Genomic DNA, 15256 nt, shown 5'->3' with positions numbered 1-15256 from the left:
GGGCCATCCATCAAGAAATGGGATTTTGAGCCAGTGGCCACATCCATATCCAGCCTCCTACATGTGCACAAGAGACAAGGCTTGCAAGGGGATTTGATAGGCCTGGAAATTGAAAAATGAGCAGCAGCTGCGAGCCCTAGGTCATTACTATTCTCTAGGGTTTGCCTTTTCTAATCTAAGGGGCAGTAGTTTCCATGATTAACTTTCAATTGCTGTCAGGGGTGTAATAAAATCTGGGAAAGAAGAAAACTTTCCCCTCGGTAAGCTGCTCCCATTTTCCTGCCCTTTCCTTTCCTCCGGTGCATACTTCAATCCCCACTTCATATTGCTTCCTAATTTTGAGGGGAAAAAAATCTGTTCTCGGATGAGCCAAAACAGACAACGTCCTCTGTGTACATAGGCTCTTGAGGACTTTTCTCTCTCAGTTCTAGGGGCCAAGAGCACGTGGAAAGTTCCCTTGCTTCCAAAGGCCTTACAATACCATTACTTGCAGAACTGAGCACATTATATTTTATTTTAAAGTTCTCTCCCAGTGTATTATATCTCCTTCCTGGGTCATGGCAATCAGTCCAATGAAAGAGAAGTTTCCTGGTTGGTGAGATATGTACAAAGAGAATGGGAAAAGAGGACACATTCACTCACAAACACACCCTCCTGGTTATGACTGGGTCAGAAACCCTTAAAACAGCAAACTGGTCTGATCTGATAGCGGCTTGAAGACCATATTGAGAAGTTACAGCTGGATGCATCTCTCAGCAAGGGTCCCGGGAACCAAACCACACACAGAGTTTTATCAATGGTAACTGCTCAGGTAGAAAATTAAATGTGCTTCAAATTGTTGACAGGTCAGTATGACAGTGATGATAACTTAGTGGTTCACTCATCAGACATTCGTTTCAAAGTATCGGAAGCTGGAGTTACAGAGATGAGGAAAACATGGCGCCTCACCCCCAGAGGCATGGAGTCTGTCTGGAGAGGGGCACAAGCAGGCTCACGCAGGAGAAGGCTCCTGGGAGGGTGGCACGCCAGGTACTCAAGGCAGCAAAGAGGGAACAGAGGAACTGAGAGACAGCCATGTGGCAAATGGAGGCCCCGAAATACATACAAGTCAGCTAAGAAAAGGCTTCCCTGATGGAGACTGTGTCTTGAAAAGATACTGGACTGCTGTAGTTTGTTCTTGCTTCCCTGGGGCAAAAGTGAGCAATCGGAGTGTCTACTGCCTGGTGGAGAGAGGTAACATCTCTCCCAGGTGTTTCCCAGGTAACAAGGCCTGCGCTTCCTGTTAGCCCCAGCTTGATTCAAAGCTCTGTTGGAACAGAAGGGAAGGGAAAGTGTCTGAATATGGCCATGAGCAGGACTGGTTCCAGAAATGGGATGGGATTAGTCTAAGAATTTGCCACCGGGTTTAAAAGACAGAAGACTGAACTCGATTGCTGGAGACACAGTCCAAAGGGTGATGCTCTGCAATAAGAGCTTTAGTGTTTCTGCTGCCAATACCATCCTCCCCTTCTAAGAAGGTAACAGAACACCCAGCTTTTAAGTGGGGGTGACCACCCAGATGAAGACTGTGTTTCTTGCAATGAGGTATGGATATTTGCTAACAGTGGGGCGTGAGGGGGAATTCAGATGTATATCTCCCCGTACATGCCCCTTAGAGTGGAGGTGGGGAGGTTCTGCCTTCTTTCCCTTTCCTCCACCCTTAATTTGAGATGTGAAATGGCTGGAGAGACACCGTGAGGACAAGGCGCCTTAGAGATGGCAAAATGGAAAGTTGTTAGAAGGCAGTCAGAGAGGACTGTGACCTCACAGTACTAGCCCTAACCTACCTATACATAAACTTTTACATAAAGAGCGAGGCAGGGCGGGGAGACTTTGATCACTGTGTAAGCCAATGTTACTTTTGGGTCTCAATTGTACAGGATTATGAGTAACAGTTACAGGTACAAGGTGGGGGTGGGGGTGTCTAGTGAAATGTTGATAAAAACAACATCCAAGGAGTTGGCACTTTGCCGAAGGCAGCACCAAGGCCACAGCAGAACGGCTTCGGTCTTGTTTGTATATTACAGACAGCTGTCTGAATTCTGGTGGTGAAATGGGCAAGCAAAGGGAATCTAAACTGATAATCTCCCAGTTAACCACATATGCAATAGATACCTTACCTTTTTCTTGCTACAGTATATCTGCCACTTCTTCTCAGCTGGAAGTGCAAACATGGCTTCCCTGTGTTTGTCTGTGAGATCAAGTTCATCCTGAGAAGAAAAATAATAATTAGCATTTGATAGATTATCCGTTATCCCAATAGAGGAAGTTATCAGCATCATCAGTGAGAGAAAAAAAAAACACCAACACATATTTACATGAACTCAGAAAAGACCAAGAAGCTACATTAAGGTGTACGTTTCCACCACCAAGAAAGCACATCCCTCACGTGGGGCCTGGCACCGAGCGCAGCAGGGAGGCGAGGCCCTGCACTTGCTGAAGGGTGTGGGGAAGTGGGCTGAGCACAGACAGGTTATCCTGAGTTACATGCACTGCTGCAGAGGGTCCATTGATCAGTGCACCCCATCAAAGCTCAAGTTTGAATGGATTAATCATATTACAGATCAGAGCTTGCTAGGGATGGCTCCACAAACACTGAATATCAGGCTGAGGCCTGAAGGACTAGGACGCGATCAGAGGAGCGGAGGAACAGAGTCACAGGCTGGGATATGGTCACAGACTCGGTGCATTTGGGGGTGAGGACCAGCTTGGCTGAGGCACTGGGATTATGAAAAGCATCATCACATAAAAGCTTTGAGAAGCAGAGTGACTAGTTCGTAGAAAGTCTTAAATACCAGACTAAGCAGTTAATTGTCTTCACCAAGGAGATCCAATGAAGGTTCTGAGCAGTGGAGTGACAATTTTCATCGCCATCAACTCCACTGATATTTATTCACACTTCATGTGCCAAGCATCGTACAGCCATTTTCTCATTTAGTTCTCATAACAACCCTAAGAGTTCCATTCATTGTTACCTACTCCTTGTAATAATACCTGTTTAACACAGCTGGGGGAAATTTAGGCAGAAGACTGGGTGAGTGACTTGCTCAACACCACACACCTGGCAAATGATGGGCTGGACTCCAGAGCCCAGACTCTTGGTCTCTCAGACCAGTGTCTGGAAGCATAAATTTTACAGTGGTGTGCAGCTTAGATTGGAGACTATGGGATGGGAATTTACAAACATCCATAATTAATGAGTAACAACAAACAGATCATGAATATACAGTACTTAGAGGAGAGTTCTTGGCATTTAACAACTCCATCCATGGTTGGTAGTATTATTGGCCCATTACTGGAGCATTGGGCTCGTATTTATCCCCACAGGGAAAGTTATCTAGTTGAGGGCAGTGGATTACTGGGTGTAAGATTTATAAAAAGATGCTATAAATTAACGCACAGTTATGTTTAGATTCCTGAGAAGTATAAACAAGTCCTCTCTCTGAATGCCTTTGGTGTATATCTGCAATTCTGCCATTTGTGGTTCCTGACTTTCTATCTCAAACTCTTACCTCCACTTAGTCATCAGGTCCCATTACTTCTGCCTTGAAAAGTCTCATGATTTTCCCTTTGTTTCATTTCCAGTGAAACCACCCAAACGTATGCCCTAATAACCTCTCCCTTGGCTTCTGGCAATAGCCTCCACATGTTCCTCCTTGTCCTTCCACTCCTTCCCACAGCAGGGCCAGAATTCATTAAGGAGTGAATTCTCAAACTTGAGCAAGCATCAGAATCACTGAGAGGACTCCTCACATCACTGATCACCCAGTGTATAGGACTGAGCAGGTGGGAGGAAGTGTAGGAATTTCCATTTCCATTAGGTTTCTGAGTGTTTTCGATGCTGCTGGTCTGGGAACTGCAGAGCACCTGTACTGTTTTGAGCTCCTGGTTCAAAGACCTTCATTCACCCCTCATTACCTACAAAATGAATTACACATTCCTCGGCCTGCCTTGAAGGTCTTCCATGTAAAACTCTGACTGACTTTGCCAGGCTCATTCTCCTTATCCCCTGAAGTCCTGTCTCGTTAACACCCATACCACCAGGGCCTGGCCACTCAGGGCCTGATACGTGCTGGCTTCCTGGGTAAATACTTAATCTCATTAAACTTTTACTTCCTCAGCTCTAGGATGGGCATATCATTTCTCTTGCAGGGCTACTGTGAGGATTAGCAACATCAACTAAGCAGGGAGTAATGCCTGACCAGGGGTGGAGGTGGGGAGGGATGGCAAACTGCATACTGTTGTTATTCCTCAGCTTTTAAACAGAAATCTTCTTTGAGAACAAAGGTAAACAGTTAAGTCAGGAAAACATACCCACATACTATTACATCTTAACCACAAAAAAGCTAGTTAAGAATGTCTACAATGAATAACCTGGGAAAGAATGATATTTACAGAAAGTTCCATTATAGGAAACATGCTAAAAATGTTTAAATTTTGGCATGCAACTATTATATATGTGAAGTAATTATTTTTCTTCCTTCCTTTCTTTTTTAATTTCCTGTAAGTCACACCTGTTTTCACCTATTGACAAGTGGGGAAAGTAATGGTGACATAAATCACTTCCAAACAATTAAGATTACATGGGGTGGGGTGGGGGGTGCTGGGGAGGGGGGGCTGTGCGAGTCAGTTATCCAAACAGCTTGGTAATATGGTGCTTAGTTTGGGAAAAGGATTGTGATTTGTAGGAAAGTGAACAGTGTTACTAACATTGCATCTTTTACTATACTGTGGTACTGTGTTTTTGCTAACTGAGCTTGAGATGTGAAGAAATGTGAATGCTAAAACCTAAAAATTCACAGCAAAGGGTATTAATGTTACCATATTTTGCTATTAGAGGCAAAGAACTTCTGTGTCTTCTGCCGAGACACAGAAATGACCAATTTTGAATTGAGAGAATTCAGTTGGACAAGGATTTAGGGACAGATGGTTTTATGCAAGAAATGAATTTCCATAAAATAAATTAAAAATTGCTATTGGGTCTCTGGATATAATTTTAGATTACAGTAAAAAAAAAGGGAAGGAAAGAATGAATGGATACTGATAATAGTAACAGCTAGCAATTAGTGAGCACATTCTGTGTGCTTAGTGTTAGTGTTTTATATGAGTTAATTTAGTCTATCCTTGCAACAATCCCATTAAGTGGATAATATTACTGCATTTTCCAGGAAACTGAATTCAGAGAGATTAAATAGCTTGCTCAAGGTAACAAAGGTGGAAGAGAAACTTGAGTCTAGACTGTCTGGTTACAGAGCCCACATTCTTAACCACTAGCCTGTTCATTCTACTGATCATTCAACAGGTAGGTAGGATCATGACACTGATGCAAATATGAAAACACATGCTGTCTATTAGTAGAAAGGAGGGTTTTGGTGTCAGACATCCCTCAGTTCCAGGTCTGGGTCTTCCGGCTTATGCAACCTTGAACAAGTGACTTAACCTCTGACTTTCAATTTCCTCACCTGAAAAATGAGAGTGACAATATATGTCTGATAGTATCGCAAAGATTCAGTCGTGCAACCAAAACGTATTTTTAAAATATTTTATTTATTTATTTTTAGAGAGGGGGAAGACGAAAGAGAGAGAGGGGAAGAAATATTGATGTGTGAGAGGAATATTGATTGGTTACTTCTTGCGTGCCCCCAACTGGGGATCTGGTCTGCAACCCAGGCATGCGCCCTGACTGGGAATCAAACTATAACTTTTCAGTCTGCAGGATGGCACTCAATCCACTGAGCCATACCACCCGGGCCCAGAAAAGTGTTTTGAGTGACTACTAAGCATCAGGCATTGTGCTAGGTATAGAGGACAAAAAGGTATCACAGAGCTCCTATTCTTGAGCAGGTGGAAAGGAAGTCAATAATCACATGATGTTCACACAGGAAGCTTCAAGAGCCCACTTGTCGTGGGGAAAGGTGGGTTAGTGAAGACTGCCCCTGGGAAGTGAAGTGAGATCTGAGAGATAGCTAGGAACTAAATAGTTTAAACAACAACAACAATAAAATCAACAACAACAACAAGAAAAGCACTACAGACAGTAAACAGCAGCCTTGAAGGCCACTATCAACTTTGGTCTTTATCCTAAGAGCAATCAGAGGTCACTGGCAGATTCTGAGCAGGAGACTGACATAGATTAAATTAGATAATAACTGGGAGTGCCTAGGCACTGTGCCCAGGGTGTAATAAGACCTCCACCCCTCCATTCCAAAACTGTCTCTGCTCTGACTCATTCCATTTTAATAATATGGCTGAGTCAGGCATGCAAGACTCTAAGAGATTATCACAGCCTTAGAGATCAATCAACACTTACTCGCTGTCCTACCCACTCCAGGACCAAGGCCAGACATTGTAAAGAACACAAAGATGAATAACAGACCCTGATTTTATGGAATTTAGAATCTAGTCAGAAAGACAAGATGATAGAAGGCTTCAGCGGTACCCTTTCTTTTCAGGATAAAGCCCAAATTTCCTAGCTGGTGGGTTGAGACCCTTTATGACGTGGCCTTTGCCAACCTGCCCTCCCTCCCCTCCTCCTCCCACAGCAGCCTCGTTTCAGGACTTCTGATCACGTGTCCACTTGCTTTGGGGACTGGCAATTAATGCCAAGATAAAGGGAACAAATATTCTGCCACAATACCTTAGACTTGAATGGCCTGGCTCCATTCATTGGCCACCAAGTTTTTTTTTCATTATTGGATTTTTTTAAAAGTTGATTCAAGGAAAATGGCTTAGCGAGTGTTGAAAGGAGAAATTTTATTAAGCATCATTCCTCTCCACAGAAAGTTCAAGTTTCTGAAAAACCAACAAACAAAACCCTTCTTCTTGGAGAGGATAGTAATTATATTGTTATAAAATTATTTATAATATCTTAGAGGAAAGATATTAATTATATATGTATTTTATTAAAAAGAAAGGACCTTTAAGAGAAGCCCAGCTGTGGGAACTAAAGTTCTGGGGTTCATCCCTATCAAAGCACATTATCAAGCCCTACTTCTAAAAGGTTCTGTACCAAGAAATCTCACCAGACCTATGCTCTAGAGTAGGCAGGCAGCTCTACTGACAAATCTACATAAATCAGAAAACAATTGGTACAGTACAAATAAATCTAAGGAAATGGATTGATCTGCTAGATAAAGCAAGGGAAGGAATTTTGAAATAATGTACAATAAGGGTCTTGAAGGAGTTGAAAAAGCTCTGTGAACTAAATGGAAGTGAGGGATTATTTATAAAACCTCCAAAGCAATATGAAATGCATTCATTGTTTGAAAATCTACCAAATCAATAGATTTCTGTGAGTCAACAATTAAGTTTCCGGCTAACGAGAGAAATCTCTAATACAGGAAATTCAGGATTTCTATCCTAATGAGTTAAGCTAATTCTTTACACACACACTAATACCTTCACAGAGAGACAGGAGGAGCATGTGATTAATGCTGGGGGAATGGAGGAGGAAACCGAGGAGAGGGAGAAGCTAAGGCAGGCCTCTGCCGTCACCTGACAATCAACTCATTGTTCAGTGTGTGTTTGTGTTTTTGGTTGGTTGAGTTGTGTGTAGATCTGTGTGTGTGTGTGTGTGTGTGTGTGTGTGTGTGTGTGTATGATTTTTTAATGGCCCTTGGCCATCTATCTGACTGAATGTACAGAGCTCACAGAATCTCTAACCATATCATTACTCAGACAAGGCTAACTTTTCTCCTTCACATTAAATATAACAAGTATTTGCCCACAGCAAACAAGCCTCCTTCAATTCACCCATCCTCACCCGACCCACATGCCAAAGTTTTCCCACAGGCCCAGCGAGCTTCACATACACCCAACACTATTAGCAACGCCTGCCTTCTCTGGATTCCACCCTCTCTGTCATTAACCCTGTCCTCCCATCCTACAACTCAACACTGCCAGAAATAAGTCAGACCTTTGGAGGGGCAAGTCACCAGACCTTCAGTCATGTGGCATGGTGACAACTACACCACCATGAGGAAAGGCCATGCAAGGCAGATGGTGGACTTACGGGTGGTGCTTTGGCAGTATGGAGAAAATGTACTATTGGGCTGTGACAATTCTTTAAGTTTATGAACATCTATCCCCACCACAGCAAATGACCGTCACATCCAAGAGTCATGAACTGCCAACGCAGCTCTTAAAATTTAACCACAATGACCCTGAGAACAGTATTTTATCTTCCCAGTGATCGTTTGGAATTTGAAAGTTAAATAAGATTTTTGTCCTATTAAACAGAGGTACACTCTGAATTATTAGCTGCTCCTAACCAGTCAGGAGCAGACATAAATGGAAAACATAAATGGAAAACAACAGAGTTTTACATTTCAAAAGGGATGTATACACCCAGAAAACAAACCTTAAAGGTGTTTAGCCTGTAAGATTTCTGCCAACATTCTTAGTCATTTCACAAAATGCCACAACATGACTCACTACCACCTACACAGTAATGCTATGTCTGACAGACCTGTCTTCCTTCAGTGTATAAAAATAAGACTTGAGGAATCCTACAGGCAGAGGCTGACTAGTAGAAATAATTTTGGGTTTCTTACTACCAATGGTTGAGTGTTTTACACTACTTCCCTTCCAGCCTTTAATAGTAGGCAATGCAAACTATCCACATTCTGCTAGACAAAGTCTGCTGTTAATTGTAGGCGTCTCATTTAGCTTCTTTGTGTTATTTCAACTAGAAACTCATTAAATGAACTTCAACTTTTAATTAGTCTGTATCACCAGCAGTTTTCCAATAATTTAAAATAAACAGCTCTGTTCTAAATATGTGTTAAAATCATATTCCCGTGTCTATCCAGCCGCCCCAATTTCCAGTTTTTACACCTGCAGTTCAATCTAGTATAACTTCTGTTGACAAGGCTTAATTGAGAGAAAGTCTAAGCTGAGTTTTCCTAATTGAATGGAGGGACTTTGTCTCTGGGGACACAGAAGCAGCTGTAAGGTGACAGACAAGAAACGCGCGGGTGGGCAACCGCGAAGCCCAGAGCCACACATGTCTCCCTCTCTCAGTGATACCAGCACTGCTCTCGTCAGCCCTTCCCACACCTGCTCAGCATTCCCTCCAGAGACTTGTTTGGCAGCTTAGGTGACATTTTTAAGTTTTAATTGGGTCACAAGACATATAGTGCAATGAGTCTTTCCCACATTGCATCTATTTATTTTCTCATGTAGTATCTGGTAGAGAGACTTGTTAAGAACAGAAAATATTTCTTAAACATTAGCACACTTATCCTTTTAATCTGCTACCCTTCATGCCAGCCACTTTGTTGTTCCCATTGTAACTGACTTCCAAGTGAAGAGCAAAGAGAATGACATCAGGCGATAGGGTGCAGAATGAGTGCAAGGCCTAGCCCAAATCTGTCACTACTACTTCGAGAATAATCCAAAATACAAACCCAGCTGCTGAAACATTCAGCAGCCATTCATTCATGCATGCATGCATTCACTCACATCTTACTGAGCACCGCCTGTGCTATCCTCCAGTAATCAGTTATTCACCCAGGCCATAAGCTTTTACTGAGCACCTACCCTGGGAAAGGCGATGCTCCAGGCCCTGGGAATCCTGAGGGTAAGAGAGCCAGATACAATGTCTGTGTGCAATTCTACTCACTGAAGGTGCAAGGGTGCACATTCATAGTGGATTTAATATAATGAGTGTCCCTATGGAAACAAGCTCAAAGTGTCTGATTGTTTAGAAGACCAAAGGACAGCTTGCTTTTCCTTCTATATGCAAGAAATGCCCCTCTTTCCTGAAAACAACATATATATATATATTCATATAAATATTCATATTCTGAGTGAGCTTGCATTCATTTGGTTTAGTTTAGTTCTTAAATATTACACTGTGTGATGAAATAAACAACTAGCAGCTGTAGGATGTTTATAGTGGATTTATTTAATATTGGGCAAGAGGGGAAAAAGTATCTTTTTCAGGAACCTGGAGCTCCTATAATACCCATGAAGAAACAGTTTTAAATTCCAGAGGAATTCTGGGAATTGAAGGTGGGGGAGGAAAGGAATCGAAGTGCAGCAAATAAAAATATTTGAGGAAAGTTTAGAACTAAAATACACCATCCACATATTGGGCATTTACCTTCCACAGGCCGAGCGGCATATATTTTGTAAAAGCAAATGATGTTTAGATGTTTAAATGATGTTTAGATGTGCATCAATACATCTTCTCATGTGCAGTTATTTGTAAAAACTACCAGACTGTTCCAGCCATTACTGAAACACATTTCCAAAATTATACTTGAAAGCTTACCTGAACATACTACTTATAAACATTAAATTATTCTCCCAGTGTTTTAAAACCTCTACTGGTTTATATGGGGACAGGTAGAGCATTGGAGAGTCAAGACAGTACGTTCACTGTGTAATTTGCACATGGTAGTCTGAGGCTTAAATTAAATAAGCAGATTTAAACCTTAGCCAAAAACTAAGTAGGTACATGCTGCTCGGAGTCTCTTTAAGATTCATAGTAATTAAAGTCATGGAGGCCAATGAAACAACCATTGTTCTAACAGCATCATTAAGTTCAGAGATGATTTTGGAGTATCTGCATTTTTTATTATTTTTTAAACAAGCACAGAATTTTTTTTTCTTAAGATTTTATTTTTTCATTTTTAGAGAGAGGTAAAGTGGAGGAGAATGAGAGTAAGAGGATTATCAATGTGTGATTGCCTCTCAAGTGCCCTGTACCAGGAACCTGGCCTGCAACCCAGGCATGTACCCTGACTGGGAATCGAACTGGCAACCCCTTGGTTCGCAGTCCGCACTCAATCCACTGAGCTATACCAGCCAGGGCAAAAAAGAAAGTTTCTTTACTCCATCTCACCATGCTCTGCTCCCCCAATTTCAATCATAAACATATTGATTGATAACACAGTATCTAACTAACATTCAGTCAAAATCTAAATATCATGGTCTGTAGAAAAGGACAATAAAATGATCTTAGCAAAATCAGAAGGTAAATTTAGGACTACAAGGAATAAAATGGTTTTGTGGTTTTACCTTAAACTTGACTGCATTTGGTTAGTGAATCAGAGGACAAGTATGAAATTTAAGGATCCATGTTGACCATCTTACTGTCTCTAAGCAGACAAGACCTCAACCAGTACAAGGATGCATTTCTCCACAGGGAGGAAGGGCTACTGCTAACTCTACTTTGATTCTTAGAAGTAATGCAATGTTCTATGCAAATGCAACAGATATAAGTAAGCAAAACCACCTATATCAACATCACTCTGTATCACAGCCATCAGTAGTTTTCAGGGCCAAAGTAATTTATTGCACTTATAAAGTTCTGGGTTTGGGGTCATTTTCTGTCATCCTTAGATTGATTGTACACTGGCAGCAGCCCACATCTACTTGACAGGAATTTAGCACTGAACACACTTAAGCCTGTATCTACATTCCCACTTCCTTTTGTGATACACAGCATACATACACAGATGCGCTGTTCTAAGTACTTTTCTTTGTGCTCATCGAGTCGATTTATCCAAAAATGCTAGTGTTAAGGGAGGAGCTACTCTATATTTTTTTCTTCTCTGTCAACTAACCATGTCCTTCATCTAAACGTGATTTTCTCTTTTGAACTCTGTAAGTTTTTATAATTTTTAACCTCATGGAAATAGGACAATTTTAATAGTGATTCCTTTGATAAACCCTGACTTTTGGCTTCCAGACAACTGAATACTTTGAGACTGTTCTAGATATATCTTTGAAGTCTTTATGTACTCTGATTTCTTCTGCTTAAATCCTGAGTAATCCTTTACATTCTAATTAAGAAACAACTGATTAAAATTGTGATTCCTTATAACCAGTTTCTTCTTTCTTCTTATAAAAATTTAAAAAATAGAAAAAATTTCTATCAGAAGAAGAAAGAAATCAAATATTCTTGCTACCCAGTATTTTCACCTTTCTTGGAGACAGGGAACTGAATAATAGTAGCTCCCATATGAAACTTTCTATTCTTAGTCATGGTCTCAGTATAAAACACTAGTTTTAAAAATAAAGATAAAAAGTGTTGAAACTTTTCATCAATTCTGGTGAAAATGGAAGAATTTTATTATTAAAATGAGCTTAAAATAGCCCTAGTAATGAAAAAAATTATATCGACACCCTGAGAAGATAGGTTACAATTCACATGGCTAAAATCTGTACACTGGCAAGTCCGTGAGACTAATCTGGATTCCTGCAGCGCCTTTCATACCAAAGTGACTTCAGACTATATTGAAAAATGAAGAGATTACTGATGCAGGTTCCCAAAGGAATTCACTTGGCACATTTTACCTTGACTGTGCATTTGTCTAATTCTGATATATTGACTAAACTCTTTCATTCCTTCTATCTTCATTTTTCAAATTCTATGCTGGTTATTAATATTCAGGATGTCCTTAGTACTTAATTAAACTGACCTACTGTAAGTAATTATGTTTATAAAGATACATATCTTCCCATCGTCCTATGGTATCCATCATTACAAGACTCCTCACTGAGATTGTAACTTTTGTTGACAATCCTCAGTAGTATAAATGGCAGTTTCATGATCAGATATGTTAAATTTCTCAGCAAGTTTCTTTGAAATATTTTACATTTCCTGGGAGGCACAACACTCTATATTATCTCAAAATATTAGACTCATTGGCCAAACAAATGGAAAACTGAGCACTGGGTTGGAGAAATGGTAGATTAACAACAACAACAAAAAAAAAACAGTAGAAAGTGGAATTGGTAACATTTCAGGCTTAGGAAAACTTGGGTGCATACTGCATATTATTTCCAACTAGGTAAAAATTCACAGTGATGTACACTACTAGAAATGAAAGCTTTCCTCTAATAAGTTGGTAAAACTGATTCCAGGTACACAAACTGTGTGTGTGCTGTTAAGACACCAGATTTACTATAGTAGCTTCAAAAATGATAACCAGGCTTATCTTAAACATGGTTTCTCACTGAAAATCTTGCCAGGAAAAGCAGGGGGACATTTTGCATGTTTCACAAGGCAAAAGAGGATAGGAAGCCTGAGAGCAGATATCAATCCCAATGTCCCTGTTTCTGTAAAATATTCTGAAGGAAACCCTTGGTCCATCAACTCTTGGTGTATGCAAGAGCCTAGGCATTGAGTAGAAAAGGGGAAGGAGGCTTCCAGTAATTTTATTTCAAAATTAATATAGCTAAGAGGTATGAACTGCAACAAGAAGGCGTTTCACCTCAACAACTGAACTCAAAGGAAAACATACTCAACCCTACTCAGGGAGTCATAACACCTTTTGCTAAACTTACCGAAACCTCACAGAGACCACAAAGAGCAATCATTATGTTTTGTAAATATAACCAGGTAGCCAAATATTTTGGTATACTTTGGTAAATTTAGTTCACTGAAACAGCCTAAAAAAACAAAAACAAAATCCAGAGGTATTTTCCTCTGGTTCAGAAAATATCTGAGATCCATAATTGAATGAACAATACAGCCATCCCCAGCCCCCTTTCCAGGCGTGTCTCCCAGAACCCCCAGCGCCCACAGCCGCTTGTTTCATGTTCCATCTGTATGAACTTTCAGTTCCTTAAGCCTTCCATCCTTTCTGTCACCTCCCAGCACTTGCGCATGCTCTTTTCCCTCCTCTTTGCCTCGATAATTCTGTCTTGTTTTTCATGTCTTGCATTCAATGTCACTTCCTCCAGGAAGCCTTTCAAGGTCCTTCACACTGGGTTAGGTACCTGTGGGGCTTATTGATAGAGGTCAGTAAATAGCACCTTCCTTCCCCAACAAGTCTGGAGTTATCTGAGAGCGAAGCTAAGGAATCAGCAAATGGAAATGACAAGTTGGGAGAACCCAACTTTCATCTGCAGACAAGTGGGCTTGCTGAGATTTCAATGCTGAATTAGCCATTTACCCATCAATCATAAGGATAGCTGAGCAACTGCAGAACTCCCCAAAGGGGGCTCATTCCTCTGAAATTTATAGCACCAAGGGTCACAGAATATGTTTTCTGAAGCAGGTTAACTTGCAGGGAAATAGAGAACAGGAGAGAAACTGAGCTTTGCATATTCCAAAGAGGAGATGCAAGAGAAGCTGGCTATGTTATCCTCAGCATGAGAGCTAAGAGCGAAAGAAATGGAACCTGTGAGTGGAACTTCCTCTTTGTAAACAAACAAAAAAAACGGGATAAAGGTTATTTGCCCACAAAACGTATTGCTTGAGCACAGCTCATCTCATAGCGGCTGGTCACAGATTGTGTGTTTAGTTACCCACATCCCTCCCAGACCTTCAGGCCCTCAAAGCAATTAAGGTCCATGTCTGTTTTGCTTACCAGTTACTTCAGGGCCTGGCCCCCAGTCGGCACTTAACACACACACATACAGGTTAAAAGAATTCGTCTGTCAAATAATGACACATTCTGCTTGCTGTTCAGCCCCAAAGAAATCTCCTATTACTAACACTGAGATGGAAAAGTTACTTGAGCAAAAGCCGTGTATAGAGTTGTCATACTTAGGACTCTTCAAATAGGTTGGTGGGAATAACCTAAGACCTTTAAAAGCCTGCAGACAGTCTTAGGGAGATCAAAAATATGACCAATCAAATGGTAATAAGTACACAGCTATCAACAATTGAATCTAAAAGACAAATAAATGAACAAGCAGAACGGAAACAGAATCAGATAGGAGGGGGATTGGGGGGATGGGAGAAAAAGGTGGAGGGACTAAGAAGCACAGATCGGTAGTTACAGAATGGCCATGGGGATGTAAGTACAGCACAGGGAACACAATCAGCCACAGTCTAATAACTACGTATGGGGTCAGACAGTGCGAGACTTGTCAGGGTGATCACTAAGTTATGTAACGTCTAATCACTGGGGTGTATACCTGAAACTAATACAATATTGTATGTCAGCTGTAATTGAAAATAAAAAATGATTTTTATACATACATACATAAATAAATAAACCAGATCAATAATAATAATTTTAAAAAGGCTGCAACAAAGGCAAGACTTTAGCTGACTCCCATTTTCTGGCAACAGTGCTAGGTCTCAGATTGGTTATGTTCCTGATTTGTGGGGAAGGGAATAAGGGAAAAAAGGATTGATACTCAAAGGCATAAGACATATAGTTAGCAGAGATTACACAAACTCTCAAGAGCTGGCAAATATGTGAGGAAACTGAAACCCTCATACACTGTTGGCGGGAATGTAAAATGATGC

General features: G+C 40.9%; 1 protein-coding gene across 5 annotated transcripts in view; it reads right to left on the bottom strand.

Moving 5' to 3' along the window:
* Positions 1-15256, bottom strand: part of DAAM1 (dishevelled associated activator of morphogenesis 1) — a 155792-nt gene that overhangs the window by 72284 nt on the left and 68252 nt on the right. For all 5 annotated transcript variants that reach the window (XM_045822618.1, XM_045822617.1, XM_045822615.1 and 2 more), the window contains one exon: positions 2160-2249. In XM_045822618.1, the coding sequence (XP_045678574.1) occupies positions 2160-2249 (90 nt within the window). The remainder of the gene's footprint in view (positions 1-2159; positions 2250-15256) is intronic.

The sequence above is a fragment of the Phyllostomus hastatus genome, unplaced genomic scaffold (assembly GCF_019186645.2).
Source record: "Phyllostomus hastatus isolate PE091 unplaced genomic scaffold, TTU_PhHast_1.1 phas_scaffold_501, whole genome shotgun sequence".
NCBI classification, from domain to species: Eukaryota; Metazoa; Chordata; class Mammalia; order Chiroptera; family Phyllostomidae; genus Phyllostomus; species Phyllostomus hastatus.
This window is presented reverse-complemented; position numbering and strand designations above follow the sequence as displayed.